The following is a 12,811-nucleotide window of genomic DNA, read 5'->3' as shown; positions in this document are numbered from 1 at the left end:
ACCTTGGAGGTCTTCTAGTCCAACCCCCTGCCCAACCAGGAGAACTAGACCAGTGATGGAGAACCTTTTTGGCACTGAGTGCCCAAACCAGAGTGGGCATGCATGTGCGCATGCTGGAGCACCAGAAAACCGAAGGCTAGCTGGACAGTGCACACATGCTTGTTTTTTGGCATTTTGGGGACATCGTCAGGCTGTTTTGGGGGGGCATTTTTCAGGCCAGAAACGGCCCCAAAACAGCCCAAAAATGGTCCCCAAAACAGCATGGAAAATAGCATGGAAAACAGCCTAGTTTGGGCCATTTTTCAGTGTGTTTTCAGCCCGTTTTCTGGGGCATTTTCAGGCTGTTTTTGGGGTGTTTGTAGCCCCCCAAAACAGCCTGAAAACACCCTAGAAAATGCCCCCCAAACAGCCTGGAAAACAGCCTAGTTTGGGCCATTTTTCGGGGTGTTTTCAGCCCACTTTCTGGGGCATTTTCAGGCCATTTTTCAGGGTGTTTGTAGCCTGAAAACGTCCTGAAACTTCGGAGCGTTTTCTGACGCTCCAGCACTCACGAAGACCAGCTGGCCAGCATGCGCCAGAAACCAGATCAGCTGGTGATGGTGTGTGCGCCCACAGAGAGGGCTCTGCATGCCACCTCTGGCATGCGTGCCATAAGTTTGCCATCACGGCCCTAGGCCATTCCAAATAAATGGTGGTCCAATTTCTTCTTGAGAACCTGCAGGGATGGAGCAGCCACAACATCTGAAGGCAAGTCCTTCCAGTGATTTAATTGTTCTCACTGTCAGGGCATTTCTACTTGGTTCTCGGTTGTGTCCAACAACAATGAAGTTGAATTCCTTGGGACAGAAAAAAAGGCGTAGATAAACAGCCAAAGATGCAATCGTGGTCTACTCATATACCATGACATTCATGGTCCAAATGCTGTGCGTGCAACTGAGCATGGTTAGGGAAAGAGGGAGAGCCATTTTATAAACAAGTAGAACATTTCCTCTAAGGTGGCATTCTTTCCTCTTCCCCACCCTGCCCTCATTGGAGCTGAAGATCATTTGATTTATTGGCCTTATATAACATTACGTTTTTTGTTTAGATGTCAAACCCTTTTTGGGTTGCTTTCCACCATGTTCTATCCCAAACAAGAGCTGGCTAATTTATTTGGGAACACTTGAAAACCTGAATTCTGGCCACAGGCGGCCGAAGGTTCTGGAGAAGTCTAAAAAGCACACTACAATCCTTTTTCAGGAGTGGGTGGGGGAGAGAGGAGAGAACTTCCAGGGGCCTTTGGCAATGATCTCTCCATGCTTTGGCAGGTCTCCATGTACCTGCTTGTAATAATTTAGAGTCAAGGAGAGAGGAGAAAACTCACAAAAACAATGGAAAAAAGGTCAGCAGAGATCTACGGCTTTCAAACTGTGGACTTCAGGTTTCAGACAACTGGATTTTTAATCTTCCTTCCTTTCTGTAGTGGTCGGTTCTTATTAATATAGAATAGAACAAGCTGGAAGGGACCTTGGAGGTCTTCTAGTCCAGCCCCTTGCTCAAGCAGGAGAATCGGGTGGGATTCTATCAGTTCGCACCTATTTGCTAGAACCGGTTGTTAACATTCTAAGCAGTTCAGAGAACCAGTTGTTAGAAGAAATTACTGGCCTAATCCTGTAAGGAAGGCAGGAAGGAAACATTCTGGTGTTGCTTGCAGAAACTGCCTCTCTGTTAATCCTTATTACATTCTTGGCAGGACTAGACTTCCTGTCTCTAGAACTTCTCTGGAGTTTTTTTCCCCCTCCTTTGCTGGTACTTTGCTTGTGTGGAGTGACCATTCAAAGTTACAATGGCCCTGAAAAAAGTGACTTATGACCATTTTTCACACTTACGACTGTTGCAGCATCCCCACAGTCATGAACCGCCAGGCGAGGAGATGCGTGCCTCAATGTGAGTGATATTAAGTTGGCCACGCCCAGCCAATAACATGACCACTAAACCACGTCCACCCAGTCACATGACCACCAAGCCACGCCCACCAACCAAGCCACACCCACAGAACCGTTTGTTACAAAATTTGAATCCCACCCCTGAAGAGAATCCATACTACAGTATTTCAGAGAAGTAACTATAGACTCTTTTTATGGAGCACCCACAACTTCTGTTCCACTGGTTAATTGTCCTGACTGGAAGTTTCTCCTTACTTCCAGGTTGCATCTCTCCTCCATTAGTTCCCATCCATGGTTTCTTGTCCTGCCCTCAGGTGCTTTGGAGAATAATTTGACCCCCTTTTCTTTGAGGCAGCCTCTCAAGTACTGGGATTCTGCTATCATGTCATCCCTAATTCTTCTTTTCTTTAGACTAGCTGACTCTAGCTTTAGACTAGAGTAGGTGACGATAACCCCATACAATTTACTTCTTATATGTTCTGGCCTAGGCTTCCCAAAAGCACGAAGCCGGCTCCTGGTCCCGATAAAACCTCTTTTATTTAGGTTAAAGGGAATTCCTCTCCAGCAAAGTCCCAGCCAACAGTCTTTAAATAGTCTAGAGAGCAACAACAGTATATAAAGATTCTATGTTGGGGCATATTTGTCCCTCCGGCCACTAGATGGGGCTAGAGAGCAACAACAGTATATAAAAGTTATATGCTGGGGCATGGCAGCCCAATTAAATAGTAGGATCTTGTTGATCTTGGATGGCTTCAAAAACTGGAGCAAATCTGGACCTTGTTAGGAGTTGGATGGGGATCAACAGAGAGTCCTAGAGCTGTCAGTGAAACTGCAGAGGTAAACACACACGTACATACATGTACGTATCAAGGGGAAAAAGGGTACAATAAACCATTTCTGTACTCTTGCTGAGAAAGCTATATGGAAATATCCATGAAATTTCCAGGAGCCAAGTCTAACTTGATCACAAATCCTTTTCTAGTTTTTAATCTCCTCATTAGGTGCCATTGGATCCCAAGCAGGCCCTCCAGAAAATATGATCCCAACCGTCTTTCTTTCTTTCTTTCTTTCTTTCTTTCTTTCTTTCTTTCTTTCTTTCTTTCTTTCTTTCTTTCTTTCTTTCTTTCTTTTCTTTCTTTCTTTCTTTCTTTCTTTCTTTCTTTCTTTCTTTCTTTCTTTCCACATCTTTCCAGTTCAGTTTGTACTTTTCTGCAAATTCTCTCCCCCCCCTTCTTTTACTGTCAGCAGAAATCTCTGAAGGTCACTCGGGAAAGGCTTTGGTGTTAGCCTGGCATTATTTGTTGATTTGCATCCGTCAACACATTTCTATTTTCTGTTTGGACATTATGACCGGATTGTGTGAAAAATGAGCCTTTATTTCACCCGCGTGGCTGTTTGAATTTTTGTGGATGTGGCTCTGCTGACTGACTCGTTTTCAGAAGCAGGTGCTGTATTGCAATTTCTAGACTTCCTTGTGGAAAATGTGAGATCAGTGATTAATTAAAAAAAAACCTCGCCATCTGCTATTATCAATACGCTCCTGATTTTAAATGTCCATGGGAAAAATGAGTTAGCGGATATGACGGGGTTATAAAGTCCTCCATATGCTAATTGCAATAATAGCCCATTTTTTATAATCTCGAGTCTTCAAATTAAGCCTGGGCAATCTCACCACAAATCCAAAGTTAGCATTTGCTGGCTACAGATATTTCAACTTCTCTGTGACAGGCAGCGGGACCCGTCCATCTTATAGCCTGCATGAATTTCCTCTAAGAATAAAGGAATGGAATAGAAAATATAAAGTAGAACAGAATTAATAGAAATGGAAAAAAAGTTAGAATAGAATAGAATAGAATAGAATAGAATAGAATAGAATAGAATAGAATAGAATAGAATAGAATAGAATAGAACTAATAGTAATGGAACAATTAGAGTCGAATAGAATAGAACAGAACAGAATTAATAGAAATGGAAAAGTAGAGTAGAGTAGAATAGAATAGAATAGAATTAATAGAAATGGAAAAGTAGAGTAGAATAGAGTAGAGTAGAGTAGAGTAGAACAGAACAGAACAGAACAGAACAGAAAAGAATTAATAGAAATGGAAAAAGTAGAGTAGAATAAAATAGAATTAATAGAAGTGGAAAAAAATAGAGTAGAATAGAGTAGAGTAGAACAGAACAGAACATAATTAATAGAAATGGAAAAGTAGAATAGAATAGAATTAATAGAAATGGAAAAATTAGAGTAGAATAGAGTAGAGTAGAGTAGAACAGAACAGAATTAATAGAAATGGAAAAGTAGAATAGAATAGAATAGAATAGAATAGAATAGAATAGAATAGAATAGAATAGAACAGAATTCTTTATTGGTCAAGGTTTGCTTGCCTGCGTCTTATTACTGTACGAAGTGTGTATGTGTGGTCCCATGTTCGGTTCTGCACTAGATGAACTGGTTGTTACATTATTTGCAGCCCACTTCTGAGGTCATCCAGTCCAACCCACTGCTTGGGCAGGAAACATATCCCTTCAAGCGACTGATAGGGCCCTGCAGAAGGGACCCGAGCCACAGATATCCAAAGAAAAGAACTGGAGGAGGAGAGATCAAGACAGGAAGTCCTGCATGGAACAGAGTCCTCTCAGGGAGCCATTTTGTACCCTCACACAGCTGATCCCCCAATGCAGCTGTAGAAGTTATTTTGCTTCCCTAATTACAGACTATGCAGGATGTTCATTAAGCCGAAGTCCTCCCCTCAGTTCCTTAGTCACAGGAACATGCAAATGCTTAATATCCTTTGAAAAGAAGCACGTATTTCCATGATTCAAATAATTCACATTATCGGTGATTGCTCTTAATGTGTATATTTGTCTTCTGTGGTTTTGTGTGTGTGTGTGTGTGTGTGTCTTGCTTTGCTTCTACAATAACTGCATTGATGGGGAAACATATATTACATCTCCATTTGGTAATGCTAACCTTTCTTACTTTTAAGGAAAAGCCTCTTCTAAGCCTTTTCACTGAAAACATTTCGGATTGGATTAGGGTGCTGCAAATTAGTAACAAGAAAAGAAGCTGAAAGGTTATCATGGTAGAAATGAGTTGAAAAGAATATTTTGTTAATTAAATGCAATTTTTTTAAAAAAAAATCCAGTCACATTACAGTAGCTGGATTTAATGCGTAGTGTCCTTTATTTAATAGATCATAAGGGCGCCATCTGGTGGATTTAATACCAATTTCATTATAGTTAAATAAGGAAATTGTTATAAAAGAAATAGAATTTACACCCTAATTTTGGAAGTTTCCAAGTTACCATCCTTGATTTAGCCAGGATTCTGAAAATGAAAGAGTCAAGAGAGCGATATCCATGTTTTCATCTTGCAATCCATCTGATAATCAGGCTGATCTTCATCCGCTGTGAATGAAGTGACTGCTTAGTCACTTCAGAAAAAGTCAAATAAGTAAGCAAATCCCATCTCTTTTTCCAGGAGAATCTGCTCAGGTTTGAATAGGTTTGGGTTTTTTTTTTATAGTGTTAACATAAACTCTTATGCATTTCTGCTCCCAATGGAGTGGAATACACCAGCCTCAAAAATGGGGTGGGAGGAGGCAGAATTGAATGAATTATTTCAAAACAAGTTTTGGCATGATCATAGGTAAGGGGAGGGAAGCAATTTCTACTTAGAGTCTCCCTTAGAGCAGGGGTCACCAACCTTTTGGACCTCAGGGACCCGCAAACTCGAAATTTTAAATCCCGCGGACCAGAGACCCTGGGAAAATCCCACAAAAAAGTCTGCAGGAAAAATCCCCCACCCCGTTTTCCTACCGGTCGATCATTCTTTATTTGGGATCGCAGGATACCGTCTCCAGCTCCGTTCTCAGAGAGAGAGAGAGAAAGAGAGACTTTTGGCTTCATGCAAGGAAAGCAGCAGAAGCAGCAGAAGTCTTTCTTTCTCTCTCCCTCAAACTCTGCCAGAAATGAGTCTTTGCCAGCGCAGCCTCTTTGGGAGAGAGAAAGAAAGACTTTTGCTGCTTTCCTTGCGTGCGGCCAAAAGCAGAAGAAGAAAGAAGCGGAAAGAAGCAGCCCAGTGCAGGCAAGGCGCATGGAGTGAGTTTCCCCCCTTCGCTCTTTCCCCACTCCCCTCCCTACCTCGTGTTGTTTGCAATGCAAGCGACGCAAGCCTTGTGTTCCTGCAGGCCACGTGGGAGGCACAACCTTGTGTTCCCACACAGCCTGGATTAGTTAGTTAGTTTACTTGATTGTCATTGCACCTCGTACAATGAAATCAAACACCATCTTCAGTGCACATCATGACCATGAAAATAAGCACAAACACACATCCTTCACACTCCACATTAATTGCTTGGTGGGTGCTTTGGGGGTTACATTTCTCTGTGGACCCCCCCAATTTTTTCTCGCAGATCACCAGTGGTCCCCGGCCCACTGGTTGGCGACCACTGCCTTAAAGTATAGTTCTCTACGCAAAATGTCAGTAGTTTGTGAAACGTAGCAGGAGGCGTTTTGCTGTGTACAATTTGAAAGCATTTTTTTTTTTTTTTTGCAATTTACACTCTGGGTTAGTTGGGATGGTTTCCTTTCTCACTCAGTAGTGGGCTGCAACCAGTTTAACAATCGGTTCTGTGATCAATAAAGACCAATTTGAACCTCTCCACCTCACCTACTCTCCTTCCCTGGTAAGGAGAACGGCTGAGGCACGGTAATCCACTTTGCGTGTGAATTAGCTGAGCTGCAAAAGAAGGAAATGTAAGACAGGATAGGGTGGGGCCAGGTGGGTGGGGCCAGCTGATCGTCGTTCGTACCGATTCGCTGTAACCGGTCCGAACTGGCAGCAGCTCACCATTGTTCTCACTCCACGACTAAGCTCAGTGCAATATTAAAATACTTCTGTAAACCGAATTTGCAAGGTTAGAAAAGTTTAGAGGCTAACATCCGAAAGAGAATTGGTTTCAACATAAGAAACAGATGGTGTCAGGAGGAGATAACGATGGATGGTGCAGATAGTTAGGAATGAAAAAAAGGAATAAAAAAATATGGATAGTTGCATGATTCGCCTATTATGTAGAGAAAAGAGAAGCAGACGCGTTGCTTGAACCAAATACTTTGTGAGTGTTATGCAGGGTAATTGATCCAAATCTATGCAAATCTGTCATACTGGAATCTCAGGTTCTCCCTCATGCTAACTTTTTCAAGAGGCAGGGGAAATTGCCTAACTTCACAGGTTATTAACCATTTCTGCTTGATATTTAGTACCATCTGTGCAACTGATTAAATACCCTGTTTCCCCAAAAGTACAACCTACCCTGAAAGTAAGTCCTAGCTTGATTTTTACACATGTGCCCAATATAAGCCCTACCCCCCAAAAAACCCTAATTAAGATCCCATCCACTCCAGAGTAGACGGGTAAAAATTAAGCTAGGGTGGGGATGGGTGGGTGGAGCTGCCCTACTACTTACCTTTGGACAGTTGTAGCGACTGTGGTGATTGTAAATTACATGTCTCAGAGTCAGCTTCATACAGGTCATGCTGGCATGTTGCTCCTAATAAATCTTTTGAAGTTTTTAAAAGCTTGGTTCCAGGCTTCTGGTTTAATTAGGGTGATCTCCGGAATCCTGACATCAAGGTTGACAATCCGAAGTATCTCTCATCCACTGAATGTAAAAAAAAAAAAAAAAAACCTGGTGGCAGAGATTGATTAATGAATCAAACTTGAGAACAGGTCACACATACAGGTCAGGCTTTCTTTAAAAAAAAAAAACAATGTGGATTTTAATGAAAGAGAGCAACGATGGGACAAATTCCAGGGTTTGGAAAAGCTAATGAGCAAAGGAAGTCTTCATTCCTAAGGAAGATACTAAAAAGCATAGAAAGGCCCAGAACTTTACAGTAACACGTCAAGAAAGCTCAGAATTATCTGAGATTAGTGAAAGAGGCTAAAAATAACACAACGGTTGTGCTGAAGTGTTCAAAGGAGAAGAATCAATGTGTCAGCTGCTAAATGAGAAGGCTAAATGAACATCCACCTGCCATAAAGAAAAATCTGAGCTGGAGCAGCAGGATTGAAACTGGATGAATTGTGGTCCTAGCTGATGGCCTGGCCAAATTATTACAGATTAACTGAGTTAGAAGGGACCTGGTAGGTCATCTAGTCCAACCCCCCCTGTCCAAACAGGTGACACCACACCATTTCTGACAGATGGCAATCCAGTCTCTTCTTGAAAGCCTCCAGGGATGGAGCTCCGACAACTTCCAAAGGCAAAAGCTGTTCCATTGAATATAGGATACCAGAGTTGGAAGGGACCTTAGAGGTCATCTAGTCCAATCCCCCCTGCCCAAGCAGGAGACCCCACACCATTTCTGACTGAGGGCAGTCCAATCTCTTCTTGAAAGCCTCCAGGGGTGAAGCTCCCAAAACTTCCGAAGGCAAAAGCTGTTCCATTGAATACAGAATACCAGAGTTGCAAGGGACTTAGAGGTCATCTAGTCCAACCCTCCCATCCAAGCAGGAGACCCCACACCATTTCTGACCTAGGCAGCCCAGTCTCTTCTTGAAAGCCTCCAGGGATGAAGATCCCACAACTTCTGAAGGCAACTCCTGTTCCATTGAACATAGGATACTAGAGTTGGAAAGAACCTTGGAGGTCATGTAGTCCAACCTACGCCATTTCTGACAGAGGGCAGTCCAGTCTCTCCTTGAAAGCTTCCAGGAATGAAGTTCCCACCACTTCTAAAGGCAACTTCTGTTCCACTGGTCAATTGTCCTTACTGTCAGGAAGTTTCTCCTTATTTACAAGTTGCTTCTCTCCTTGGTTAGTTTCCATTCATTATTATTATTTGTCTGGCCTTTGGGTGCCTTGGAGAGTAGCTTGACCCCTTCCTCCTCTCTGTGGCAGCCCCTCAAATATTGGCATCAGATATAAATCCTTATGGGTTACCCTGGAGAAATTTTGGGGAGCAGGTGAGCTGCCAAGGAGAGCAACTGTGGCTCCATCATCTTTAGAAAGGAGGAAAAAAAGAAAGTCCAGCAAATTGATCATTTGCGCATTGATAACTGGCAAATTCTAGAAGGTATCACAAAGAAACTCATCTGTAAGCACCTTGAAAACATTAGCATAATCAGGAGAAGCTGGCAGCCAAACCAGAATTAAATGTTGTAACTATGATCAGTAACTGGATCATAAGTAGCTTTTGAGAGTCTGTCCTAACTTTGAATGGCCACTAAGCAACCAGTCATAAGTCAGCTTCTGAGGGGCACACGTCATGATTTTGTAATTGGTTAGTTAACATAGTTACTTTATATTTTACTTTGCATTTTAAACATACTTTATATTTTACTTTGCATTTTAAACATAGCTGTTTTATATTTTACTTTGCATTTTAAACATAGTTGTTTTATATTTTACTTTGCATTTTAAACATAGTTACTATAATATAAAGTAACTGTTTAATATACAAGGTAAAATATAAAGTAACTATGTTTAAAATGCAAAGTAAAATGTATTTATTTTGTATTTTAAGCAGAGTGACTATATTTTACCTTGTACATTAAACATAGTTACTTTGTATTTTACTTTGCATTTTAAACACAGTTACTATAATATAAAGTAACTATGTTTAAAATACAAGGCAAAATATAAAGTAACTGTTTAAAATGCAAAGTAAAATATATTTACTTTGCATTTTAAGAAGACTGACTTTATATTTTACCTTGTATATTAAATATAGTTACTTTGTATTTTACTTTGCATTTCAAACATAGTTACTTTGTATTTTAATTTGACTTATTTTCCCTCTTTTAAAAAAATGATGTCCAAGCTCATTACAGATTGGATAGCCTTTAACATTCCTAAACTGAAAAGATAAACAGACTGAAGACTATCTCCAGATAAGAAAAAAGTTTGTTAGTTTATGGATGGTTGGAAAATAAAGCAAGAAATTGAATGGCACTGTAATAATGATATACTATGATAGATAATGCTGAATAGGCTATAATATGAGTGTCAATTCAGTAAGATTTGGAATTTATTTTTATGGATGATTAGAAAATGAAGCAAGAAATTTAAAGACATTGTAATAATGATATACCATGATATATAATATTGAATAGGCTATAATATGAATGTAAACTCAGTAAGAAATGTATACAAATATTATGTGCACAAGATATAAGTACCCAGTTGACACACCGTATAACTGAAAGATGGTTTTATTTGTTGTTTTGGTTATAAAATTTTTAAAAAATTAAAAAAAAGAAAAAAGTTTCTTAGATATTGGGGTCCGGTTTATCTCTTTTGCAAACTCAAAACAGCCTTTTTCCTTACTATTCTGACATCAGATTTCATTTTAATGAACATGTGTGATATTAATTATATGCAAATATGTAGCATGTTTGTCTGCATAACTGATTTCCTGTGCCAAAGGGAGGGGGCTTTTATCCAGTCCAGCCAACTTTCCTCTTGCATTTGTGTGTGTGTGTGTGTGTGTGTGTGAACTATTTGAATGAGAGGACTCCCTTTTGTCTGAATATTCTGATAAAATTGTCATAAAACAATCTTCTTGTCTCCGTCTGTTCTCCGGATAGAATAGAATAAGAGAGTTGGAAGGGATCTTGTAGGTCATCTAGTCCAACCCCCTGCCTAGGCAGGAAACCCTACACCACTTCAGACAAATGGTTATCCAATCTCTTCTTAAACACTTCCAGTGTTGGAGCATCCACAACTTCTGGAGGCATGTCCTCCAGAAGGCCTCCACTTACGACCATTCAAAACGTGGGGTGGTAAGAAACAGGTAGTCCTTGACTTACAACGGTTCATTTAGTGACCGTTCAAAATTATGAGGGCACTGAAAAAAAGGGGGGGACCCAGGACCGTTTTTCACACTTACGACCGTCGCAGCATTCCTGGGGGGTGTTACAGGAGCAAAAATTCAGAGGCTTGGTGTCTGACTCACACTTACGACTAGCCAAGTCCATGGGGGAAAGCCAGATTCGCTTAAGAGCTGGGTTGCTGAATTAACAGCTGCACGGGATTCGCTTTAGCAACCGTGGTGAGAAAAGTCGTAAAACGGGGGCATAGCTTGCCTCTCGCTTAGCAGCAGAACTCTGGGGCTGAACGGTAGTCGTAGGCCGAGGACTACCGGCAGTGGCTTCGCTTAACGGCAGAAATCTGGGGCTGAACGGTGGTCACAAGCCGAGGATTACCGGCAGCGCGGGTCGGACTAGACGACCTCCGTGCCCTGATCTTGCGCCCGAGCCGGAAAGCCGCTGAGCGAGGCGGCGGCAGCGGCGGCTTTCCGCAGGAACCGCCTCTTGGCCGGCCGCGTCGCGGGAAGGCAGGCGGCCGAGGCGGGGCAGGAGCCATGAACGGCAGCCGCAGCGAGAGCGACTGGCAGGGGCTGGTGGGCGAGGTGAGGGCGCCGGCGGGGAGGGAGGGAGGACCGAGGAGCTGCGGGGACCCCGGGCGGGCCGGGCCGGAGGGCAGCCAGGGCGGCGGGCGGGCGGCGGCGGCGCGGGCCCCGCTTGGCCTGCTGCGCGCTCGGCTCCGGCCAGCCCCGGGAATCCAGGCGGGCGGGCTGCGTGGTCGGGGGAGATGCCTCGGTTGGACGGAGGAGGAGGAGGAGGAGGAGAAGGAAGGAGGAGGAGGAGGAGAGGAGAAAGAGAGAGAAGGAGAAAAAGGAGGAGGAGGAAGAGAGAGAAGGAGAAAGAGGGAAGAGGAGGAGAGAGAAGGAGGAAGAGGGGAGAAAGAGGAAGGAAGAGAGGGAGACAGGAGGAGGAGGAAGAGAGAAGTAGAAAGAGGGAGGAGGAGGGGGAGGAGAGGAGGAGGAAGAGAGAGAAGGAGAAAGAGGGAAGAAGAGAGGGAGGTGGAGGAGGAGAAAGAGAGAGGAGGAGGAGAAAAAGGAAGGGAAAGAAGACACAGGAGATGGAGAAAGGGAGAAGGAGAAGGAGGGAGAAGGAGAAAGAGGGAAGAGGAGGGGAGAGGAGGAGAAGGAGGGGAGGGAAGAGGAGCAGGAAAGAGGAGGAGAAAGAAAGAGGAAAAGGAGAAAAAGGAGCAGGAGGAGGAGGAGAAAGAGAGGAGAAGGAGAAAAAGAGGCGAAAAGATGCAGGAGATGGAGAAAGGGAGAAGGAGTAAGAGAAAGGGAGAAAGAAGGAGAAAGACAGAAGGAAAAGGAGAGGGAGAAGGAGAAAGGGAGGAGAAGGAGCGGCCTGGCCCAAGCCCTTCCATCCCTTGCTCCCCGATCTGCAGGCAGAGGGTTGCCTTCCCTGTCCTGAGAAAGGGAGGCCTCTGGGGTCCTTGTGCCCAAGCCATTCAGCCGGGTTTATTTCCCAGGGGCACCCAGAGGCAATCGCCTCACAGAGTTTCTTCGTTGGAAAGGAAACAAAGTCAGAGAGAACCGTTATCCAGCGGAACCGCTCGCCACTAGAAGTTGTGGGTGCTCCAACACTGGGGGTTTTTAAGAAGAGGCTGGACGGCCATGTGTCTGAAGTGGTTGAGGGTCTCCTGCTTGAACAGGGGGTTGGGCTAGATGACCTCCGAGGTCCCTTCCAGCTCTCTTCTGATTGATTGATATTGTTTAGGGCAGAGGTCTTCAAACTTGACAGCTTTAAGACTTGTGGGCTTCAACTCCCAGAATTCCTCCCTTAGTCATGTTAGCTCAGGAATTCTGGGAGTTGAAGTCCACAAGTCTTAAACTGGCCAAGTCTAAAGACCCTTGGTGTAGGGTCTCCTTCTTGAGCAGGGGACTGGACTAGAGGACCTCCAAGGTCCCCTTCCAGTTCTGCCCTTCTGCATTCTATACGCTTCCTCCTTGGGAAATCGACCTGTGTGTTGTGATTGTTTGGTAACTCACAGTGTGTACTTTCTACTGAATGGCCACAT

General features: G+C 43.4%; 1 protein-coding gene and 1 long non-coding RNA gene across 3 annotated transcripts in view; one reads left to right on the top strand and one right to left on the bottom strand.

The window, feature by feature from the left end:
* Nucleotides 1–2,451: 2,451 nt before the first annotated feature.
* LOC148130735 (uncharacterized) lies at nucleotides 2,452–11,226 on the bottom strand. Its single transcript, XR_015749268.1, has 4 exons — nucleotides 10,887–11,226; nucleotides 7,394–7,588; nucleotides 4,897–4,966; nucleotides 2,452–3,694 (listed from the first exon to the last, which is right to left on the bottom strand). It is a non-coding gene; the product is annotated as an uncharacterized LOC148130735 (long non-coding RNA).
* The window catches only part of CCDC149 (coiled-coil domain containing 149), a 29,137-nt gene continuing 27,508 nt past the window's right edge, over nucleotides 11,183–12,811 (top strand). For both annotated transcript variants that reach the window (XM_087963426.1, XM_087963424.1), the window contains exon 1: nucleotides 11,183–11,342. In XM_087963426.1, coding sequence (XP_087819552.1) covers nucleotides 11,295–11,342 — 48 coding nt within the window. In that variant the 5' untranslated portion in view covers nucleotides 11,183–11,294. The remainder of the gene's footprint in view (nucleotides 11,343–12,811) is intronic.

The sequence above is a fragment of the Notechis scutatus genome, chromosome 4 (assembly GCF_049901735.1).
Source record: "Notechis scutatus isolate UNSWTSFEM ecotype Mainland chromosome 4, rNotScu1.2, whole genome shotgun sequence".
NCBI lineage: Eukaryota > Metazoa > Chordata > Lepidosauria > Squamata > Elapidae > Notechis > Notechis scutatus.
Note: the sequence above shows the minus strand (reverse complement) of the source record. Positions and strands in the feature narration are given on the sequence as shown.